Source organism: Rhinichthys klamathensis, unplaced genomic scaffold (assembly GCF_029890125.1).
Source record: "Rhinichthys klamathensis goyatoka isolate OS25496 unplaced genomic scaffold, OSU_Roscu_1.1 h1tg000311l_1, whole genome shotgun sequence".
Lineage (NCBI taxonomy): Eukaryota > Metazoa > Chordata > Actinopteri > Cypriniformes > Leuciscidae > Rhinichthys > Rhinichthys klamathensis.
Window position 1 is genome coordinate 1247746 of NW_026606829.1, and position 22773 is coordinate 1270518.

General features: G+C 37.1%; 1 protein-coding gene across 3 annotated transcripts; it reads left to right on the top strand.

The window, feature by feature from the left end:
* The first annotated feature begins 1728 nt into the window (after positions 1–1728).
* Positions 1729–22773, top strand: eml2 (EMAP like 2). Of its 3 annotated transcripts, none has more exons than XM_056271096.1 (22): positions 1729–1867; positions 6344–6529; positions 6840–6966; positions 7473–7577; positions 11492–11520; positions 12266–12395; positions 13031–13180; positions 13993–14062; positions 14544–14654; positions 14820–14915; positions 15456–15590; positions 15785–15884; positions 16083–16237; positions 16523–16648; positions 17150–17281; positions 17803–17870; positions 19590–19678; positions 20695–20792; positions 20904–20991; positions 21083–21178; positions 21356–21486; positions 22117–22773. In XM_056271096.1, exons 1-22 carry the CDS (start codon positions 1798–1800, stop codon positions 22240–22242), a joined length of 2418 nt encoding a protein of 805 aa, XP_056127071.1. In that variant the 5' UTR covers positions 1729–1797; the 3' UTR covers positions 22243–22773. The 3 variants fall into 3 exon arrangements, with proteins under 3 accessions (XP_056127071.1, XP_056127072.1, XP_056127073.1); XM_056271097.1 differs by lacking the exon at positions 1729–1867 and adding an exon at positions 4543–4696; XM_056271098.1 differs by lacking the exons at positions 1729–1867; positions 6344–6529; positions 6840–6966; positions 7473–7577 and adding an exon at positions 9207–9354.

Here is a 22773-nt window from a genome sequence, read left to right on the forward strand (position 1 = left end):
TTGACTTGAGTTCATGTGCAATTTTTTAACTAGAAACTAATATTACGACAATCCAATAGCATGTGAAGGCAGCATTACAACTCGTGTTAACAGAGAAGTTGTCTGTTATCAATCGAACATAATTCACGCTGGACTTACTACAGAAATCAATATAGAGCATAGGCCACCGTACTATAGCCTGCACGCAACACCCAAAAAAGCCCTACAAATATACGTTTTTTTTTAAACAGTATTTAACTATGTATATAAATTACATACTAGGGGATTTTAGTCCACATTGTGCACCGACCCCTCCATCAAATAAGAAAAAGTGTAGGCCTACCCTTATTTTGTAGCCAGGTGTTGAACCTAATAAAGATTTTCTTCATCGCTGGCAAACGATAGTGTTTGCAGGTTTTGTTTCGATGGTTTGTCGTTAGCCTACAGTAAATATCCGACTGCATTAAGCGCTCGTTTTGTTCTCGGTGTTCTAAAGTTTGCAGGTTTTGTGAAGCGAGAAAAGTTTCAAACGATGCAGTGAGAGCACCCAAATGATTCAGCCTGGATCGCGAACCGATTCAAGCCATTATAAAGTAGACCATTTCATTGAAACCGATTCAAAAGAGTTGTTATTCATTCGTGGATTGGGCATCGATATTGTTAGTTCTAAACAGCCGAAAGAAAATACTGGACACACGACATGTTTGCTTAAAAATGTGAGCATTTGGTAATATGAGATGAGAGAAAAATTTAAAACATATTTCGATGCTTTTGCGTCCTCTAGTCTAGTAAATGTGTTCCCCGAAAAAAAAATGGTATGCGTTATGGCGATCATTTACACGACAACGGCTTTTTGGGGGGCCTAAAATGCAAACTTTTGAAAACGTATTAGCCTACGTGTTTAGTGTAGCCTAGTAAGTGCTCTGTAAAGGAAACGCGTAACGTTACGTGCGTAGTTGCGTAACCTCTTTAAGTGACAAAGTTACTGGCCTGGCATAATACAGCGTTTTTAATTGTTTTCGCGGATCCGTGTGAATGGGGATGGTTTTTATGACGTTGTTCTTCTGTACAAAGAAATGATGTTATTTGTCCCTTTTGTGCTCTGTAAAAAATCAATATAGCCTATAATGTTTATTTTGCTAGTGTTAGATAGTTAATCAAATAGCCATCTCGCAACAAAACCATTGGAATTTGTTGCTCAGGTGCTTGAAAAACGTTATGGGACGCCAAAGTGTAGCATATTCTCTGAATATGCCAAATATAACATTTTGCAGCTTGATATTATTGAATAGCCCATGTTTTTGTCAGACCTGCACTGCCATCTAATGTTAAAGAGTAGAAATAACAGTTGTTTGACTGTCAAGGACATTTTATGACACCAGCATCATTAGCAAGTAAATTCACAAGATATATCTTTAGACCTGTTACAGGCAATAAGGAAATAGCCTATTCATAGCCTACCTGTGCAAAACATTTAAATAGATCGATGTGTTTTTTGTCCTCAGGGCTTGTTAATTTGACTAACCTGCCTCTCATCTCATATCTGAATATATATTTATATTTAAATCATGCTAAAACTGGGAGTACTGACTGCATATTATGGGACTCCAAGAGTAAACATGCACTCTTGTTCCCTCTGGGTAGCAGCAGACCAGCGGTGAGGCTGTTGCTATAGAAACGCAGGCAGCACAGGTTGTCGTCGGCTGTTCGGTGGAAAGGTGTTGAAGGCGCTGACTCGTATGTGAGGGAAGTAGGCTGGCGGATCTGAAGACCGGCGATTAAGAGAGAAATAATAAAGGAATTGATCAGAAGAAGGACATGTCGGAGCGAGTAGCCTCATGTGGGAACCTGTATGACACGAACACCCTTCTGCTTCGGTATTGCAACGGTAAGTTTGCCAGCGACTTGACTGAGCATTCATAATGAATGCGCGAGAGAGCCACACGAGATGGTTTGTTTTCGTTTCCATTTCCATTTCAAACGTCTTGTCTTTGATATCAATCAGTTTTATATCAACATTCCAGCAATGTAATGTTATTGTCGTGTCAGTGCGTCACTGCCTGCGAGGGCACAACAAAAGAAACTGTCTCAGGGTTATGTGATGAATATTATTTGTTTAAACTACTGACCAGTTTTATATCCTGTATACATGCAAATTTCATTCTGCCCTAAAATATTTTCTTATCGTATAGGCTATGTGCGGTTGTGATCAGTGTCATGGTACAAGGATGAACATCTACCCAGATTCAGGCTCTTGAAAGATATTTGAGAATTACAATCCTAGCTATCATGTGTGTTGTTTACATTTGTATTAATTTTCTCATCAGCTTTTGATATGCTTGAAGCCTCTCATCCTCAGCAAATCTGATTCAGCTTGCTTCACTTGGGCTTTGTTGTTTGGTTTCAGCTAAGTTTTTAGTGGAAAGAATGTACTAAGTTGCTTATTTATTGTGAGCCATCTATTGAATAACATTACCCACCTATTAAGATGGATTTACCAGGGTTATCCCTATGATAACAATACCTTGAAGCTTAGATGTAAACATCATGTCTGTTTTCAGCATTATCATGACTACAAAGATCTAATCATTGACAAACATTAGCCAAAATATATTAGTTGTGAACATCATGTCTGTTTTGAGCATTATCATGACTAATACAATGATCTAATCATTAACAAACATTAGCCAAAATATATTATCTTCAAAGCGGTGGTTCTCAACTAGTTTTTCTGTAGGACCCATATTTGTAATTATGTAAAGTGGTGACCCAGCAGAGCACCAGATTTGATTATCATACAGAATTTTACCATGACAATGCATAGGCAAAATTGACACACGTCTGACAATTTTGCATACTGTGAAGAACAGCAGAAATGTGATTTACCCGTATAAAACACTTAGCTAAATATTGCATTAGTATTGTCCACTTTACCAACTGATGAATGTGCGTCAAAATACCATAACGTTTGTTGAACACGTGTCCTTTGACCTCAACGACAAAAGATATGGATACGATAAGATATTTCTCCCGCCTATTAAGGATGATAAGCCTATTGATTCTGCTATCTTAGCTGAATGATTCTATGTTTAGTTGCAATTTATTATTTCCATTTATAATAGTTTTTCCCAGAATAGACCTGCAACTCATTTTGGGTTCGTGGCCTACCAGTTGAGAACCACTGATATAGAATACATTTAGTTGAGAACCACTGATATAAAATACATTTCAAAACCACAGAAAGTTCTATACAGCCGATGCAAATCAATAAGCAAATATTTCAAAGCAATTTACAGGTGCAGTAAGCGATTTTTGAGAAACGCTGTTGAAAGTGGATCAGACCAAGCGCTAAAACCATAGACTGTAAAAAAAAAAAAATATGGACGTAGTGTCCGTGACGTCACCCGTAGGTTCCTAAAGAGAATTTTTGAAGCCCAAAGTGGGCATAGCAGGCCGTCGCCATATTGGCAGCGTGTTACTCCCGGATAACCGAAAATGGGCAAAGAGGCGGGATTAGCTGAGGTGAAGTGACGGCTAACAGACAGCAGCGGCTAATAGTGACAGCAGCGGCAATCCACTTGTCACTCAAGTGGCCACGCCCTTTATTATGCAGAACTTTAAGGCTTAATATAATTTAAACGGATGAGTTATGAAATAAATTCACCACCCTCGCAGTTGTCATGAAGGGCAAAATTAGCTATAGACCAAAAAACACTTTTTGTACCGGGCTGTAAACATTTTTTTTCTGCTGTAAAGTTGGGCATTTTAACATGGAGGGTATATGTGATTGACTCTCTTTTGGACCCTGTCTCTAGCGGCTAGTCGATTAATTGCAGTTTAAGTCACTTCCGTGTTGGATTCAGGAGAGAGACCGGATGGTTGCCGCTTGGCCAAAACACACTTATAGCCAATCAGCTGCAAGGGGCGTATGCACTCATTAAGGGTGAGGTGCCTGCGCCAGTGTGTTTGTGAATTTGGGGGCGGGGCTATCCAATATGGGGTGTGATCTGTTTCGGTTGGGGTGTGTTTGTTTTTGGTTATTTCAAATATTACCAGCTTTGATCAGACAGACAGATGGTTTGGCTGACCGACAGATGGATGGGTAGACAGTATGTCATGATGAGACTGGGTCAGATGGGTCTATCCATGTTGTACAGTTGGATGGTTTAGGCTGATTTTAAATGTTGTACATGAAGATCTTAAGGTCAGACTATGATATTAACAAGTTGAATGCATTTATAAATCCCTGATGTGAATCGTATTGATTCAAATGATAAGAAAATGGGCATGCGTCCCAGGGGTATAAAACAACAAGTCGTAAAGTGTCAAACTGACATACACTTCAGTGTGCTTTTAACGGAGAGGCTGGTCAGTGCACTTCCTGATAGTGCCTGGCTAACAGGTCTGGAGTCGAGCCAAACCTCTCTCTCTGCCAACAGCACATCCAGCAGTTTTCTACCGCATAGGAGACGGGGAACAGCGTCCTGTTACAAACATCACCCTTCTCCTCTACACACAGCACTGAGGGTGGGGGAGGGTGAGGAAGGAAGGTCCAGACACGGGATCAGCCATCCAGCAAGCCAAGGGGAAGGTGGGAGAAAGAATCTTTGGCCAGGCAGGCGTTTGGCACCTTTAGGAAACCCCTAGAGAGCTGCAGCGGATCAGGCTGTCTGAGCGAGTGTCTGACAGGCGGACATAGTACTGACTGGAATGGCAGGTAGGAGGGGAATACAAGCAGAGCGGGATGATGAATATTTCAGTGCGCTTGGTTACTGAGCATCCGGTTTCCTCCAGACTGCTTTTGTCTTCCAGCATCACTATAGCTCCATCCTGCTTTCTTCTCACCTTCCACTTTTGCCTCCTATTTTCTTTCACTTTTATTATTTCAGTTGACATGCTCACCACCTGCTGATGCCACTTTATGGATGGGATCTCCATGTGTTAGCAGGTGCAGGCACTAACAGAGGTTTATTATATGCACACTTAGCATGCAGCCCGTTGCATTGCCTTTGAGATTGAAACAGAGACGGAGCCACTGTTTTATGTGAAATATGATATTGAGGAGCTACATTTGGAAAAATGTAAATGGGACAGGAATTTTCCTTCTGGTTTTGATTATTGTGTGATTTTTGTTATTTTGTTTATAAGTTGTATATTTAAAAGCAATACACCATATCGCCGACACTTTGAATCAGCATTTGAAACTTGCTCAATTGTCCACTCATGCTTTCAACTTTTTAATAATTTTCGGATTTTTTTGTCGAGTAAAATTGGGTAAAAATTCATCAAAGTGCCAATGTAATCTCTCTTTTAATCACAGATGTTTTCATGTTGAAAGTTTTCCAACATTTAAAAATGCAAAAAAAAAATTGTTAGTGCAAACTGCAAACAAATGACTAAGCTTTTCTTAGAACTACCATCACTTTTTTTTTCAATAACCAACAGGACATTTTAGTCAATGTATGAAGTGACAGGTGTGCTAGAAAGGAAACCACACATGTACAAATACTTTTTGTCTTTATTTGATATAATATTTGCATTGTTTTATCATTTCAAATGTTTAGCTGAAAAAAATGTTGTGCTATAATTCATTAAAGTAAATGCTATTTGTTTTTATATTCTGTCATGCAAAGACATAGTACAGTTTTTAATGTCCAACAAGTCTGTGAATTAAAGTGAACTTTCCACGTGTCAAATTTGCCGTCAATCCCTCAGCCGTTGCATTAGAAACACCCTCAGCAGCGTCAATTAATTTATTTGACATTTACTGAAACGGAAATATAACACTATAAATGTATATTACATTTTATAAAAATTTAAATATGACCAACTTTACTAGATTTGCGATGTTGATGTCCATTTAAAAGTGGAAAGCAAGATGACTTAAAATTATTTCATAAATTATTATTAATCAAATTTATATTATTAATATGTAAACTGCAGTCATTTATTTTTTAACCCCAATACATTTTTTTTTTTTACATAGTCCTTGAAATTTCTAGAATCACAAAATTAATTTTGTGCAAGTAATTTATCAACAATCCCAGTTTCTGTTAATACTAATTTGAAAAACAAGCAGCGTTATCATAATTACATCAGAAATACCAGAGGAAATATCTTACCTTATATTGGGGGGCCTTTGATTGTATATTGGATTAATGGGAGACTTGGAATGAGAACCACTGATTTAAAGGGATAGTTCACTCAAAAATGAAAATGCTCATGCTGTCCTAAACCTGTATGACTATCTTCTTTGGAGCACACAAATATCTTCTTTTGTGTCCCACAGAAGAAAGTTTAACAGCTTTGGACCAATTGTACTGTACAAATTCTAATGCTATAACTATCTGCTTGTCTCTTTCAGATGACAATGTATCAGCTGGAAGTGGGATGGAGATGGATGACCGTCTCTCTCACCTGGAGCAGAGGGTGCAGCTGCAGGAGGACGAGATTCAGCTGCTGAAGGCGGCGCTGGCGGATGCTTTGAGAAGGCTGGGCTGCTGTGAGGAGATCACACAGACCAGCAGCAAGAAACATGGACCTACTAAAGGTCAGAGCTTCATCGTGGCCCTCTGCTTATTATCATTACGTCACGTGTTTAGACCCTAGAAAACTGACAATTGGAAGATATTTTTCCATCTAAAGCAATTTAAACTGATAATCTGAGGGTAACCTTTCCTAAGGGTGCATTCTGAGATGTAACCTTTGTGTTAGCATTCAAGTTTCTTAACTGTTATAGGATATTTCAAACAGGGATGTATTGTAATTCATTATATAGTGGTTACATAATTCATGTGGGAGGTGAAGATAATTTGCATGTCATCTCGCTGTGTTCCTCTGTTTCTTCCTTCCTGATTTAGTTCGTCAGATACTGCAAGCTCTGCCATCCAAGCCTTTGACAAATGGCTATGTGCAAACAAAACGTTTGAGTGGCTACCCTTCCTCTCCCTCCTCTCCGAAAAAGGAGGTACTGATGTCTATCAAAAGGTGAGAGTTATATGCAAGATATATATCATTTTTATTGCATATTATCTCTACACATTTTCAAATGCCATTTTATTGAAAGACATGCTGGTATCACACATTAAAGTAGTACATGGTGGAAATATTTGCATTTATTCTACACCAAGACATTTGTTGCTCAACAACATCAGTGCAGTATTACTTCTCGACCTCAAGATGGCGGTATTGAGTGATAAACCATTTGGAACATTTAGCCTAAAAGATCCCTATAATTAAGTACCTGAAAACTTTTACTTAAGAGAGCTGTAATGGTCCCTTATGATTTATTAATAGTTAATATAAAAATTCATAATTAATATTAATCATTTGTATTCATGTGGACTTGAGAAAATGCTTGTTGTCCTACCATAACACCACAAAGAGCCTGCTGTGTTGTTTAATACTTCCATCCAGACTGGCATTCCTTTGATGTCCATCTTTCCTGTTCTCTGCATTGTGCCTCACTCATTACTCTTGTCTCTGTGTGTCAGGAAGAGCATGTCCACAGAACGCCTTTCCACAGTGAAGAAGGAGATGGCCGATTCCCGCAGCAGAACCACCTCATCTGGCAGCTCAACAAGTGGAAAGAGAGACAGGTACCTTTTCATCTAAATAAAGTGCATTAAACTCAATGATTTTTCTGTACACATAGATGAAAACTCTTTCCTTCCAAGCCTTGAGACTAGTACAAGATAGAGACTAGTCAACACAGCTAAAAATAGAGGCTACTTCAGTGTCTAATTAGATGACAAAGCCATACTTTTGGTCAGCAAGACACCAGAGACAGTAGGGGAAGTGAAGGACCATCTATAGGCAGCATTTTATACCATAAAATATTAGACCATGACTTAAGCTGAATCAGATGATGATATTATTGTTGTATTTGTATTGCTGATTTGAAATATGTTATGAAATGTACAGCTTTGCCTATTTAGGCCTTTCTTTATTTAAATAGAATGGTACTGCAATTGTTAAAGGTTAACATTGTGTGTTCTGGTTCACAGAAACAGAGTTAGCCATGTTTTATTACCTTAATGTTGGTATATATAAACAATATACACTTCTGTTCAAAAGTTTGGGGTCAGTAAAGAGATGCATTAAAATTATCCAAAGTGAAAAGATTACAACAGTAAAAGATTTGCATTTCAAATAAATTCTGTTCTTTAAACTTTCTATTCATCATTTCATCCTGAAAAAAAACATGTATCATGGTTTCCACAAATCATATTAAGCAGCACAACTGTTTTCAACATTGACAATAATCAAGATGGTTTCCAAATCAGCATATTAGAATGATTTCTGAAGGATCATGTGACACTGAAGACTGTAGTAATGATGCTGAAAATTTAAATTTAATATATTACATTTTAAAATATATTAAAATAGAAAACAGTTATTTTAAATTGAAAATATATTTTACAATATTACCAAAAAAATGTACATAATTTTTGATCTAATAAAAAAGCATAAAATTCTTCTTTCAAAAACATTTCAAAGATCTTACAACCCCAAGCTTTAGAATGGTATTGTTAATGTATACTGTTTTTTTTCTTGTTAAGTGAGATATTTCAAATACTAAGTGTGTTCGTGGTGCACACACGAAGAAGGCTTAGGAACAATGTGATCAAATAGTCATAAATAATTTATGGTGAGTATACATGGAGTTGCCGGAAGGAAGGTAAACACTGATGTTCAAGCTAGAGATCTGTCAATAAAAGTGTTAGATCCTGACTGTCAGAGCTGAATAGCAACCACTGGAAAACTCTTACTAAAATTTCATAAAAAGAAATCAATTAACCAGGTTACCACTTAATATAGTGTTCAATTCAATTCAATTAATTTTTATAGTGAAAAGGAGGGTAAAAATTACATTTGAATAGAGAAAACTTCAAGCTTGTCATCATATGAGTCCATAAACCTTTGTTGCTATCGCAAACTACTACATAATAAGAGCTTCTTCCTACTAAAGGGTTAAGTATCAGTTCCAACAGGTTTTCCACCAAGCTCCTGCAGGATGTTTGTACAGCAGATAATCCTACACCTTAGTAGTTTTATATTTATGGCATGATGATTGTTTGTATGGCACATGGCAGCTCTTCGCAGTCACTTGGTTGACACACACACACACATACCACTGAAACAGTCTCCTGACCACAGAGTGCTTCATGTTACTGCATTGGGGGGTGTGGTCACCCAGAAAAGGGCTGTCATGCACACTGAGGAAGTGTCCTCCCATTGGTTAGCGAGGTCCATGTTCCTGCAGAGCTTAAGTTAACTCAAACAAGGAACTCAGTCTTTTGCTTGACGCTTCAGCAAACTCCAGCTTGCACTTAAACTGAATAACGGGAAAAACAACATGAAGAGGTCGACAAGGTAAAGCTCATGTTCTTGTTAAGATCTTTAAGGTCTTCAAAAGAAATACTTTTGGTAGTTAAAGGGTGAGGTTGTGGTTGATAATTTAATTGCTTTCAGCTTCCTGCAACAAAGCAAACATTGGTAGGCAAACAAGAATATTCACAGCATCATGGGTTCTATAGATAAACAAAGCGAACGCACCTGGGCTAAGTTGGTGACGTAACTTCCCAATTGGGAACAAAAGACTATGAGCAAACTTTAAAAACATTGATGGAATGTGACAACATTTAGCTTTTTTTAGGGCAATTTTGCATCATTTTGTGAGTCATTTAGCAAGAATGTGAATGTTTCCATCTGGTTTTGATTGCTTGTTTCCATCTGGTATTGTCAGGCTGAATCCTTGTTATCCATTTAACTCCCATTTAAGTAATGTAATACATATAATGCATGCATTTTACTAATTGCTTTAGTGCATTGCTTAGCTAGCAATTTGAGTTAGATATTGATTGTTACTGCTGCTCAGCTGTATGTATTAAACATGAAACCCACCCACTGACACACACATACACACAAACACACACACACAGCGCTTTGAAGGCAAATTAGAGTGAGTGCTTACATCAGGAAATAAAATGGTTTGAAGGACATCATGTCCAGAGAACTTCAACAGAAGCTTTTAGTGAATCACTTGCTTTAGAGATTTGATTTATTCTGTAAAGATACTGTGCATGCATGTATCTGTAAAGATACTGTGTGGTGATTTTCATGTATAAAATCCATGAATTGTCAAATTGTCACCCGCACTGTGTGTGGTATGAATGGGTGTGTGCATAGTCAGTGCATTAGTATGAGGTCATGCACATTAGTGGTGCATAGTACTCACTGCATCATATTGAGTTTGGTTGCTACACAGCCTAGGGTCATTACTGGTAAAATAGATTTTCCCGGGATGTGCTTTTGAGAAAATGTTGCCAGAGTAGCTGCCATTTTGTGTGCCATCATCTAAAAATCAGGTGTGTGAGTACTGAAATGTTCCATAAATGTCCATAAACAACATACATTGCTTACAATTAACAGCATGCTTGCTGAGAAAAAAATAAAAGGAACACACCCTATGTGGATCCAAGTAATATGAACTATTCCTCACATTCCTCACATATTTTCCTCCAAAAAAAAAAAGTTTAGATGGCTGAATGGCTGCAAATGCACAATAATTTATATAGGCCTATATATATATATATATATATATATATATATATATATATACACCACACTGGCTAATGAAAGTATTGTTTGATTTTGGCCTAAACCACTCTCTCTAAACTGGTGTTATTAGAGATTGGCTTGCTTTGGTGTGACCTGCTTTGGTTCAATCGTTGCTTTAATGAAGTGTTTGGATGGTTTCTGCATGCCTGGACACAAACAGATCATTGTGGGAGCGTTTCTTTTCGACGGCACCCACGATCCTTCTGTCTTCCCTTTACATAACATTTCATTTTGCCTTCTTATATAGAAAGGTCCAGTTGTCCTGTTTGCTGTCCATTCTGAGGATCCCTGAGTTCCACAAACGTATTCCAGAAAATAATGCTGGATTGATGTGTCTAATTTATTATTTTCAGCTGTCTAAGACAGGCTGTCACTCATGACAGTCTTGCATCAGCACAGAGGAAGTGGAAAACTGTGTGGTTCTTAAAAGCAGCTACAAAATGCACGCACAGACACAAATTGAACATTTAATCTTTTTGTATATATATCAAGGCCTCTACATTTAGAGCAATTTTGTCCATGTTCGTTTTCCAAAATCAAAATCACAACCAGTGCTGGCACCCCACCAAATGTGTTTAGTCATGTAAACAAGCTCTGAAACTTCCTGTATTTAGTTGAAAGCAGTTTTGGGTGCCCCTCTCCTCCTGTTGCATTAGCTCAATGTTTTCTCCATTGCACAGATCTATGAGAGGCCACATGAAAGCTGGGTCAGTATTAATGGATGAGCTCAATGAATTAGTCATCCTCATACAAAAGACAAGTCAAAGACGAAAACTTTTCAGAAATGTTCTTTAGAAAGTTTGTTTAATCTATGGCGCTGTTTTTGTCTGGCTTGTTGTCTGTGAAGGAATGAATGAATGACTGACATCTTTCTCTTTTGGTCTTTCAGCAAAACCAAAGAGTGCACCTTCAATGCTGGTAAGTTTTCATCTGTTTTGAAGTAATTTGATTTATATCACCCAATAAAAACAAAAGTCCTTTTTATATTGAGCGAGAAATCAATAGCTGTTTGGTATTGCCTTTAGTGCTTTATGTGTCAACTGTAAACTGAAATAAAGCTGGAATAAAATATAAATATACGATGAAAAAATTAGAAAATAAATAAAAAATGCTGCATGAGTAAGTTTAAGCTTAGGTACTCATAATTACTAAAACTGATATCAAATAAATGGAAGCTACATAGAAATATAGAAAAGAATAAAACGACAAAAGCATATAACAAAATTATAATTAAAATACAAAGTATAAAAATGAAACCTAATTCAAAATAGTATATAAATAATACTAAAATAACACTGCTACATATAAACTACATATAAACTTTCCTCCAGTGGAGGAAAAAGCATGTTTTTTTCATATATAAATGCATGTAACATTTGTTTGGCTATGTTTAACTAGCAGTGCAGGGAGAGACTGGGCCCTGTGTTATGGGAAATTATATATTAGCCTGACTTGATCCCATTATCGTGTTCATTACAGATAAAAACTATTATGGATCGACGTAATGCTTTCAGCCAGTCTCATTCTGTAATGGGCAAGTTGGTTTCTAAGTGAATATAGTCAGTAGGGCCAGGATAATTTGACAAATCATCCTTAACAAACCATGTTTAGGCCTACTGCTTGTTTCTGTTTGGCCGCTAACATTTCTGTCCTTCTTGAACAGATGATGGTTACGTTCGGATGTTCATACGTGGACGTCCAATCACCATGCATATTCCAGACCAGCAGAAGGAAGCCTACAACCTTGACCACAAGGTGGCGCTGCCAGAGCGCAAGCTAAAACTTCAGTGGGTGTATCCTTGTGATTTAGCTGAAAATTATTTTATAATGTAACTAAAGTGAATTGTGCAGATATTCTAATGAACAATGATGTATTTTGATAGATCATTTTGAAGTTGTTTATGTACATTTTATTCTTATTATTTTTAAATAATTTAGCCAACAATTTAATTAATTGCTATCAACTTTTCAAGTACAATTAATAATTAAAGTGCATCAGTGATTTTCAATTAAATGTCAGCTTATTTCCTAAATAGTTTGAAATGAAATGCTTATGAACCCATTTGAAATATGTGACACAAAAGTGCTAATTTAAGCGACAGTCTGTGTAAAAAAAAATGTTGTTCAAAATTTACACAATGTATATAATAAGCGAGTACATCATGAAATCATTTTCCAAACCGTGTTTTTGTCTTATCCTGAATCACTACGGTACACCTATAATGAGTGTTTTTAGACTGGTCTGTGTCGTACCCATAGACAGTCGTACCGCTGCGGAGTAGCCCAGTACCTGCGTGACTCGTCATAGACATAAACACGACGCATGCACTTCTGTTTATTAACCCCTAGAGCGCCAAACGTTACGGACTGCAGCTTTAAAAGCACGTATCAATGAAAAAGCTTTTTATTTCTTAACACACTTTATTAGTTACGGCTATAGGGGAAGAGACTGCCGTTCCAACCTCTACCTGTTGCCGACGGGAGAGATTGTGTACTTCAATGCTTCGGTAGTGGTGCTATACAATGTAGAAGAGCAGCAACAAAGACACTATCTGGGCCATAATGATGATGTCAAGTGGTAAGTTAAATACTTTTGCTCATTTACTCTACTGTTAATGAAGATTAAAAGGCACTGGTGAAACTACTACGGGAGAGAAATCAGTCTAGTGTTGATGACGTCATACAGAGAAAAAAGCATTTCCGATTTCCTGCAGATTATTCTCAAATTAGGTCATTGTTCAAAGGTCCAAAAGATCTTATCATTGTGCTTATCAGCTTCATGAACAAATATATTGTACCACTGTATCGCCATCATTCAACAAAAAGAGCCAATGTACTCAGGAAGTGTTGCTAGTTTCTGAGCAAATTTGCATTTGTAGTACCAGATCTTGCTTGGCTTAACAGACTCTTATCTTCAAGATAAGCGAATCCCGCAGTATATTCAAATATACCTGCAATCAAACTAGATCTCTTCTGCCTTGTGTTCTTTTTATGCTGTTTGGCTGCCAGGCAATGCTTATACTATTAACTGTTCAGAGATTATTTTATGTAGACTTCTTCTGTTATAACCATAGACTGTAAAAAAAATAACAGTTGTAACTGAGCGGCAACATGCTAAAAATTATTAATTAACATTGGTTGCTAATTAAAATAACACTGGAATACTTTCTCTGTGACTGTCAAAATCCCTGCTGGTTTGCAAAACTGTTGCAACCTGTTTACTGTTTTTTTTCTTGGATCAGACTGCATTCATTTACTGTTCCCTAGAGAGAGAGAGAGCGAGAGAGAGAGAGAGAGAGAGAGAGAGAGAGAGAGAGAGAGAGAGAGAGAGAGAGAGAGATGGGAAATCTTTTCTGACAAGCACTGATCCTGACAATGTTCTCTTTGCAGTTTGGCCATCCATCCAGACATGGTCACTATAGCAACAGGACAAGTTGCCGGAACATCCAAAGATGGCAAAGTTAGTTCACATTTAAAATTGTGTAGCAGCATAAAGATTCGTTGATCTTTCGGCTTAATCCTGCCTTCTGTGTGCTCAGGAATGAAACTACTGTGCTCATAACAGTTTGCATCAGTGTTTTAGCCATTTGCAATGTATATTAGCCTTAAAGTAATATACTTTTATTCAGAAAGGATGCATTAAATTGATCAAAAGTATCAGAAAAGACATTGATAATGTTACAAAAGATTTCTGTTTCAAATAAATGCTTGGTATCCATCACAGGAAAAAATACATTTAATTATATTTAAATAGAAAACGGTTATTTCACATTGCAAGATTATTTCACAATATTACTGTCGTTACTGTATTTTTGATCAAATAAATGCGGCCTTGGTGGGCATAACAGAACATTTTTAAAACCATAAACTATTCCTTTAATCTAATTTAAAGATGCTCCATTCATATGCATATAAGAAGTGAATCATTGTTTCCCTGTCAGCTTTTGCAGCCTCATGTCCGCGTCTGGGACTCGGTCAGTCTGAACACTCTTCATGTGATCGGAGCAGGTGTGTTCGACCGAGCCGCCACCTGTGTTGCCTTCTCAAAGTCGGTAAGCTTCCTTTTTTAAGTTCTTAATAAATAATCTGTGTGCTTTGATGCCATATGATATATGAGAAAAGTGCACAATGGGTATAGGCAATGAATATTTGAACAGTGATGAATGGCTGAATGAACAATGGTATTTACATGGATATAATACCTCTCCTCTTCACAGAATGGTGGTGCTCATTTGTGTGTGGTTGACGATGCAAATGATCACATTTTGTCTGTTTGGGACTGGCAGAAAGAAAAGCAACTAGCGGAGGTTAAGGTGAGGTGGCATGCTGTTTTAAAGCAGCAATACTAGACCTGCCGTACAATTTCCTTGTTTGATTATCTCTTTTAATAACAGAAACCTGATTGTTCACAGACCAGGTGGTTTAAAGCCCTGACCACACACGTGTGCATTTTCAGCTGGAAGATGTCATGTTTGCCCTCTTAATCTTGTAATGTAATGACTTGTGCGGCCTATGAAATTACTTTCCTGACATAAACAATATGTCTTTATATTTTTAACCCCTTCCCACCCACTTTCCACAATTGAATAAATTTGTGATGGATAAAATCAAGGTTTTTTTTCTTTCTTTTTTTCTTGGAATATTCTTTTTCAAGCTGTTTCAGGTAGATTTGAAAGTATTTAAATGTTTAAAATGCTAAAATTATCACAAATTTAACATTTTAATAGTGTGCAATGGTCACTGATGTCTTGACATGTGCTTACTGAAAAGTAGTAAGAAATTTGCCACTTCGTTTTAGACTAAAGGAAGAATGCATCTTGTTTTGTGTCAAATATCCACTCACAATTTTGCAGTGTTCCAATGACTCAGTGCTGGGCGCTGTCTTCCACCCCATGGAGGCCAGCCTTATTGTCACCTGCGGGAAGTCTCACATCAACTTTTGGACAATGGAAGGGAGTACTCTTACAAAACGCCAGGGACTGTTTGAGGTTTGCATCATTAACTTTTCAGTATTCCGACTAATATATATAATATACAAAGTCAGCAATGAGTGATACAGTATCTTTGAGTTTATTGCCTGCATGTGAATTTTATTTTATTGCATTACATTGCATAGCACAGAAATCTAGGAACATTTATGATGATTTTATTTAGTGTATTCATATTTTTGGTATGCTTTCAGAAACATGAAAAACCCAAGTATGTACTCTGCATCGCTTTTGCTGAGAATGGAGATGCAATCACCGGAGATTCTAGTGGAAACATATACATCTGGGCTAAAGGTCAGCAAATAATTATGCCATTATTTGCTCTGCCAAAATAATTATCCAAATGCCACATTTTTAAGTAATAAATTGTATTTAATCCATCTATTTATGTAACGGCAGTTAGAAAAACAGCACCTTCATCTGTGTGACTGTTTTTAGTGGAGATATTCCCTCAGTACAGCCTATGATCTGATGATGAACTCTGATTTAAAGGAGGGAACAGGATCAGCCAGGTGGTTTCGGGAGCCCATGAGGGTGGGATCTTCTCTCTGTGTGTGCTGAAGGATGGAACGCTGGTGTCAGGAGGAGGGAAAGACCGCAGGGTTCTGCAGTGGGACCATGACTACCGCAAAAAGAGCGAGATTGAGGTGAAGTTGTTGTCTTGTTCTTTCATTTTCACTTTTATAATGAAATGCAGAGAGAAACACTGAAATGGATACGTACTTTTAATGTTCGCCATATACCCTCAAAAACGACTTTTATTGGTATGATGTTATCGTATTCCTAGTACTGAAATGTAATCCAGGCATCTTATTTATTAGATTCAGCTACATCAGCACTGAGTTCACTCAATTTAGAACAACTCGTACAAATCATGTATTAGCTGAGATGTACAGATTACACGTTCCTTATCATAGTTTCTCTGTAATCAGGTTCCTGAGGCTTTCGGCCCTGTCCGCACTCTAGCTGAAGGAAAACAGGACGAGCTGTTTGTGGGAACAACCCGAAACGCTGTTTTACGGGGCTCTTTTTCTGGTTCCCTCACTCCTATTGTTCAGGTATAGGTTGTCAGATTATATTACCTTGTGTTTGGATGCCTTTTGGCCTTATATATTTGGCAAAAGTCAACAAGATCACAACATTTTTCCTCAGTCTCATGTAGCCAGACCTCAGAATGTAAACGGCATATGCCATGGACAGGGCCGTCCCAAGCATTCTGCTAACTCGCACTGGCGAGTTCAGTAGGTGGGGGGTTGTGGACGTGTTTCGTCGCGGTTCGCCGAAGCCCCCTAAATCGGGGGCCCGGTGCAGTCGCATCGATTGCACCCCCCTAAGGACGGTCCTGGCCATATTGCAGTTTATACTAGCCAAAAAGATGCACACTTGTCCAGGAAGAGACCAGATGTAAACCAACCAACTACAGTTATGTGTTTACATGCCTGATGGGTATTTATCTGAAATGGATGGTATCAATAATCAATTCTACCTGTCCAAAGGTAATAAGCACAAGTCATTGTTGCCATTCTTACCCTGGTCTCTATGTTTTCCATCTGTGAAAGGGTCACACTGATGAGTTGTGGGGCTTGGATGTGCATCCCAGTACTGAACAGTTTGTGACATGTGGTCAAGACAAGCAGGTCTATCTCTGGGACACAACTTCTCATCTGCCTCTATGGAGCAAGGCCATCGAGGTTTGTATGAAACTGTTTTACACTTACATTCCAGTGATGTGTAATCATGCTAAAAAATAATCTCATCTGCTTTGCTTGTTTTAGTTTGTATACTGTATGTTCACTTTGAGGACAAATGTTTGTTTTAGACGTTGTTAGAATGTTCTGTTATGCATATTGATTTTAGATTTTTATTGTTTAATATTAATATATTAAAATATTGCAAATTATATTACAATACTACATATAATATAAAATGTAATATTTTATTTTTACATTGTATAAATTATATATTTTTGATATTTATTTTTGTTTAATATATATTATATTAAAAAGCAATATAATAAATCAAAATATAAAATGTAATTTTATTTGTTTACATTATGTAAAATATATTTTTATGTATTTATTTTTATTGTTTTTATACTGATATTAAAATATAAAATGATTAAAATATTAAAAATAATGTGTGTTTTTTTACATGGTATAATTTAAAAAAAAATATTTATGTATTTTTATTTATGTATTTATTTTTATTTTAGGACCCTGGGCGTAGCATTGGATTTCATCCCAAAGCCCCTGTGCTTGCTGTGGGCACCATGACAGGAAGGTATGGTTGCACATGGGAACTTTAAAATGATTTTTGACTTACTTTACATGTCAATCAGCTGATTTTCAACAACAACAAAAAATAATGCAGAAATATTTAAAATTGGGATGTTTTTTTTCCCTCACCTGTACATTTAATTAAAGGTCCCCTGACATGAAAATTTCACTTTCTGAGGTTTTTTTTAACATTATTATGAGTTCCCCTAGCCTGTAAATTTAGCATTTAAATCGGTGTAAACCGAACTTTGGCTATCTTTCTCTGCCTTTGAGAAAATGAAAGCTCAGACGAGCTGATCTTGAATCTCCTCCGTATGACGTCATACGGAGGAAAGGTAACCTCCCCTTTCTCTGCTTTGCCCGCCCAGAGAATTTGGCTCGCCCAGGAGAAAATGAGCTAGGAAGTACGAACGCGCGAGCGTGATTTGAGTTTTTCCTCGAGAGATATCATGGCTTGCAAACGAGCGAAGCATGGCAGTTGATCAGTGTTCGGATGTACAAATGAACACAAAAGTATTTTTTAGTTCCTTCATCCGAGCCTCTGAAAAAACAATGGGTTAATTTTATTTTCTCTGGAAATGCGCCGACACAACTTCCCAAAGTTTTGTATGGTCCAAACATTTCACCGACGACTGTTTCCTCAACTTGGGCCAATAGAGCTGGCCTCGATGAAAGTCTGAAAATTAATCGATCGAGCTACCAAGCTACAATTTCTGATGTGTAGCCTAATTGTTCAAGTTCAGACAGGTAATCTTTCTCTCAAAATCGTTTAATACTGTTTATGCATCAGTAAGTCAAGCCAGTGACTAAAATATCAACTTCACATCATTTCTTTTAGTAGGATGAAAATAATCTTATTTAAATTGTGAACAAATTATACAGAAAGCGATCAAAGAACAATCTTTCCACACAGCGCGAGTTTATCTGGACAACTCGTTATGAAATCAATGACGCACGTTACACTGCACAACGAAGCTCTTCCTGTATGTACATCATCGTGTTTGCATTGGTGAAAGCATTAGAGAGAGTGCAGAAACTGCGTTGCAATGATAAGATCATTCTCGTGATCAACAGACTGTCATCTGCTTGCTCAATGCTCATCACGGCAACATTTTATGTGATGGGAATAGATCTAAATACTTTAAAAACTTCTCACGATTCGTTAATCTGCATAGCTGTAATAGTAAAAACGTATAATAGCTGTAGTAAAAGTATTCGAGAGAGTTTCACATGTAATACGTAGCTATTTCATGTGCAAGCATGTCAGCCAATCACAGCAGTGGGCGGTTACACTGAAACAGTGGGGTAGGTTTGATTTTGAAATTGGTGGGGACGGGGACATCAATCTATAAATATATTTTAAGTTTTGATTGAAATTATTGCTAGGGATATATCAGTGTCACTGGATATTGGTAGGGACACGTCCCTATCGTCCCTACTAAATTCTACGCCCCTGCAAAAACCCACAGGGACACGCCCCTTCAAACAGAGCGTTCAAATCAGAGGCTAAAATCAGGCTAGGAAAAATGCCTTTTATGTCTAAATTATGACTATTTTTGATCTAAAAAACATACTAACATTATAAGGGCAACCCAGGAAACATTATAAAATAATAAAATAACCCCGTGTCAGGGGACCTTTAAATATTTGTAATTCTGACTTATTTGATGCATCAGTATTCAAACCTGTATTTTTTTGTTTGTTTGTCTTTGCCATCTTACAGGTGGTTAGTGCTGGACACTGACACCCGTGATCTCGTCTCTATGCATACAGACGGCAATGAAATCATCTCCGTTGTTAAATATTCTCCAGGTGTGATCTTTTGTGCTTTTAGCCATTAGACACAACTATTCCTCATTCACTGTTTCTTGGCTCTTAAACCTATTTTCACTGTAGCGAAATACATGCATATATATATATATGAAACATACAGTCGTGCTCAAAGTTTACAAACAAATTGTAGAATCTGCGAAATGTTAATTTTAACAAAATAAGAGGGATCATACATGTTGTTTTTTATTTAGTACTGTCCTGAATAAGATATTTTATATAAAAGATGTTTACATATAGTCCAGAAGACCAAAACCCTTGATTCTTAATACTGTGTCGTTACCTGGGTGATCCACGACTGTTTTTTGTTTTGTGATGGTTATTCTGTATGATTTTGAGATCTATCTTTTCACACTGATGACAATATTGAGGGGGGTAAAAACTTTTTTTTTGAAGATATATATATATATATATATATATATATATATATATATATATATATATATATATATATATATATATAATATATATATATATTATTTAAACAAAAGAAAAATTTGGACATCTTCATGTTCAAAAGTTTTCACCCCCCGCCTCTTAATGCATTTTGTTTCCTTATGGAGCATTAGTAAATGTTTTAACCTTTTTTTTAATAGTTGTGATTTGTGTTTGAGTCCCTCAATTGTCCTCAGTGTGAAAAGATGGATCTCAAAGTCATAAAGTCACTGCTGGAAAGGTTTCAAATAGGCAAAAGATGCTGGAAAACTGAAGAATTTGCAGGACCTGAAGGAGTTTTCTGAAGAACATTGGGAAGTTTAACTGCTCAGGACAAACAAGGGACTTAAGAACAACCATCACAAAACAAACTGTTGCATTTCTTATTACTATCAATGTTGAAAACAGTTTTGCTGCTTAATATTTTTGTGGAAACGGTCATACTTTTTTTTTTTTTCAGGATTCTTTAATAAATAGAAAGTTCAAAAGGACTGCATTTTTATTTTACATTAAAAATGTCTTAACTGTCACCTTTGAAATAAAAAGAATACATTTTCTCACAGATGGGGTGTACCTGGCCGTGGGTTCCCATGACAACTTTGTTTACATCTACTCCGTTACTGAGAATGGCAGGAAATACAGCCGTGTTGGCAAATGCACTGTGAGTTTAACAGAGAAATTACTTCAGCATCTTTTCAAAAATCTCTCTATTTCAATGGTAATTAATTAGGGACCATTAGCGCTCATTTAATACCATGTCTTTCATCCGTAGGGACACTCCAGCTTTGTCACTCATCTCGACTGGTCCACCAACAGCCAGTTTATTGTAACCAACTCAGGCGACTATGAGATCTTATACTGTGAGTTGTTTTCTCAGCTAACAGCTTTTTCAGTGAATGGAGCTCAGATGTCATTGTTTTAATGGCTGGTGTCATGTTTCCCGTTGAAAAGGGGAAGCATCCAGTGGGAAGCATGTAACTAGTGCAGATGCAGTGCGTAATCTAGAGTGGGCCACCTCCACCTGTGTGCTGGGTTTCAATGTGTTTGGTAAGTCACACCATACACATAAAAGAAAAGAAAAAAAGATCATCTTCCATTAAATTATTTTCCTGGAAATGGCTATGAAATAATAGTTTTGAGATATTGTCAAATTAATGTTTTTTTTTTCTTCTTGTCCCTTTCTTTTTTATTTTATGATATTTTGTTGCTTTGTTTTATTTTAAGGGATCTGGCCAGAGGGTGCTGATGGCACAGACATTAATGCTGTATGCAGATCACATGACAATAACCTCCTTGCCTCAGCTGATGATTTTGGCAAAGTGCACTTGTTCTCTAACCCCTGTTCCCAGCCAAGGGTGAGTTTTTCTTTTCTTTTTTGCTAAATTTGTCACTCAATCAAATAGGGGTGTAAAGATACCCTCATGTCACGATTCGATACATATCACGATACTGAACTCACGATACTATATTATTGCGATACTCCAAGACATATGATCAAAGGTTAACCAAAAATGTACTGTTGATTAAAATGCTAAATTTGGTTTTACATTTTGGGTGTAAATGAATAGGGTTGGACTTCGTGCTGATGCACAGGACCATGGTGACACCAGAATTAAAATATTCATGATTCTGAAGCTGAAAATACAGAATGATTTTAGACGAATATGCTTGTCACTCACTAGATATATTTAACGTTTATAGATATAACATAAGACATTTGGCATTATCAGGACCCACAAATATTCCCCCAATTGCAATATAATTCATTATATTCAACATTACATATAGTAGTTTAATGTAGTACTGACACTAAAACTCTGAAAACTTTCATTTTCTTCACACAGTAAATTTTATTTTGGAACTGTCCACGATACATATTGTCACTATCCATGATGCATATTGTTGCGTTTTTGTATTGTGATATATTGTTACACCCCTACAATCAAATCATACTCCTGTAAAACATTTTTTCCCTTTATCCGCAGGCTCCCAGCCATGTCTATGGTGGGCATAGCAGCCATGTGACCAACGTTGCCTTTCTCCATGATGACAGTCATCTTATTTCTACTGGTGGGAAAGACACCAGCATTCTTCAATGGGTGCTCGCTTAGTCACATCTGAGGCGTCCTGCTGCAACCTCACTGTAGACTCCTGCCCACTAGAGGGCAGCACTGCTGTGCCTAATTCCCTTTCCTGCTGTCCTGTTTCCCTCTACTGTGTACTATTTTATTAGGTTTTCCATTAAGTGCTGGTACAGAGTCAGTTTTGTCTCTTGTCGAGGTGTAATTACCATGATTGTTTCAGGGGTTGAGGCTGAGTTTAAATCGGTGATAATTGGCGAACTCTTGTCTAAAGTCAATTGTACGCTTTGCTGAATCACCACTAGAAGGAGCTCTGGTGCAGAAGAAGCATGTTGTCTACTGTTGACACTATTTAAGCCTATTTAAAGAGTTTTAGCTGCATTTATCTGTGTTGCTGACGCCTATAGAAATATATAATGCTGTCACTTAGTGGAGGTTGTATTTTAATATTGGAAATACATAATAATGCCGTGGCACTTGGCTTTTGATGCATATCTAGGGGAGAACTTAAGCTGTGCTTTGCCTTTTATTTGCTAATAAAGTTTGCCATATAGCAATGAA

Excerpts from the sequence above, each read along its gene's own strand:
- eml2 (XM_056271096.1), top strand. The coding sequence starts at position 1,798 with ATGTCGGAGCGAGTAGCCTCATGTGGGAACCTGTATGACACGAACACC. Across the intron at positions 12,396-13,030 it reads AAGCTAAAACTTCAGTGGGT|TTACGGCTATAGGGGAAGAG; the intron begins GTATCCTTGTGA and ends ACACTTTATTAG. Across the intron at positions 16,649-17,149 it reads CCCTCACTCCTATTGTTCAG|GGTCACACTGATGAGTTGTG; the intron begins GTATAGGTTGTC and ends CATCTGTGAAAG.